Genomic DNA, 1064 nt, shown 5'->3' with positions numbered 1-1064 from the left:
GGCACCGCCCAGACCCTCCGTGGTGCCACGTGTGCCCGGCATCAAGCCCCAGTTGTGGGATGTTCCTGAAGGTCTTGTCCTCAGGAGCATCGGTGGTCGGCTCCTGGAAGTCACGGTGCTTCTCGGTGCCTTGTGGCCCAGGGGGGTGTCCGGTTGAGGAGGCGTACGGGGTAAAACCTTCCCAAATCGGTGCTGCAGTTCCAGCCACCAACTCCTGCTGTTTCCTCTAGGTAAATGTGATGTGACCATCGGTGAGACCACCATGGAGACAACCATGACCGAAACGTCCCCCACAGAGACGACCACCACTGACACGACCACCACAGAGACAACCGCCGAGACGACCGCTGCCCCCATGACCGCCGCACCGAACATCACTATCTCCAAAAACACAAAGAACCAGACTTTCATCTCCTCCCACGCCCCAGTCTTCCCCACCGCTGGCAACACCACAAACCTCCAGCCCAGCAACAGCTCCGCAGGCAACGCCACGGCCAAGAGCACCTCGGCGCCCATCTCTAGCACCACCGTCATCTCCCACGCCAACGCCACCACCAACGGCAGCAACTGGATCACCCCTTCCAGGACCAACGCAACCAACAGCAGCTCTGAGGCTCCCACCTCCCTCCCGGGTGGTGGCACGGTGATCCCCATCTCCAGCACCAAAGACAACGGGAGCACCAGCGTTCAGGTCGTCCCCACGCGGCAAACTTCTGACACCACTCGGGCCAGCACGGCTCCCAGGCAGACCTCCACGGCCGTGCAGGGCAGCAGCGGTGGTCCCAGTCCCAGCAAAACCACAGTCCTCCGTCCCACCGGGGTCCAGCTCCTCCTCCGCGTCCCACTGTCCTTCCGCATCCTCAACAGGAGCTTCAACGAGAGCCTGCGCGACCCCACGTCGAAGGAGTACAGGAGCCTGAGCCACAATGTCTTGACCATGGTGAGTCCCAGCCCTGCCCGGGGGCTGCCCTGGGCGAGCAAAGACACCCCCCCCCTCCCAGTCTGTGCTGGGAAGGAGCCACCTCCCACCAGGGCTCCCCACAAAAGAGCCACGACCGCTTCGG

General features: G+C 63.2%; 1 protein-coding gene across 1 annotated transcript in view; it reads left to right on the top strand.

Annotated features, from left to right (window-relative positions):
* Positions 1-230: 230 nt before the first annotated feature.
* LOC104287506 (flocculation protein FLO11-like) overlaps positions 231-1064 on the top strand; it is a gene marked incomplete at both ends in the record, with an annotated part of 10711 nt that continues 9877 nt past the window's right edge. The window contains one exon of the mRNA XM_009886222.1: positions 231-940. Within this exon, the coding sequence (XP_009884524.1) occupies positions 231-940 (710 nt within the window). The remainder of the gene's footprint in view (positions 941-1064) is intronic.

This window comes from Charadrius vociferus, unplaced genomic scaffold (genome assembly GCF_000708025.1).
Source record: "Charadrius vociferus isolate BGI_N301 unplaced genomic scaffold, ASM70802v2 scaffold3245, whole genome shotgun sequence".
NCBI classification, from domain to species: domain Eukaryota; kingdom Metazoa; phylum Chordata; class Aves; order Charadriiformes; family Charadriidae; genus Charadrius; species Charadrius vociferus.
This window is presented reverse-complemented; position numbering and strand designations above follow the sequence as displayed.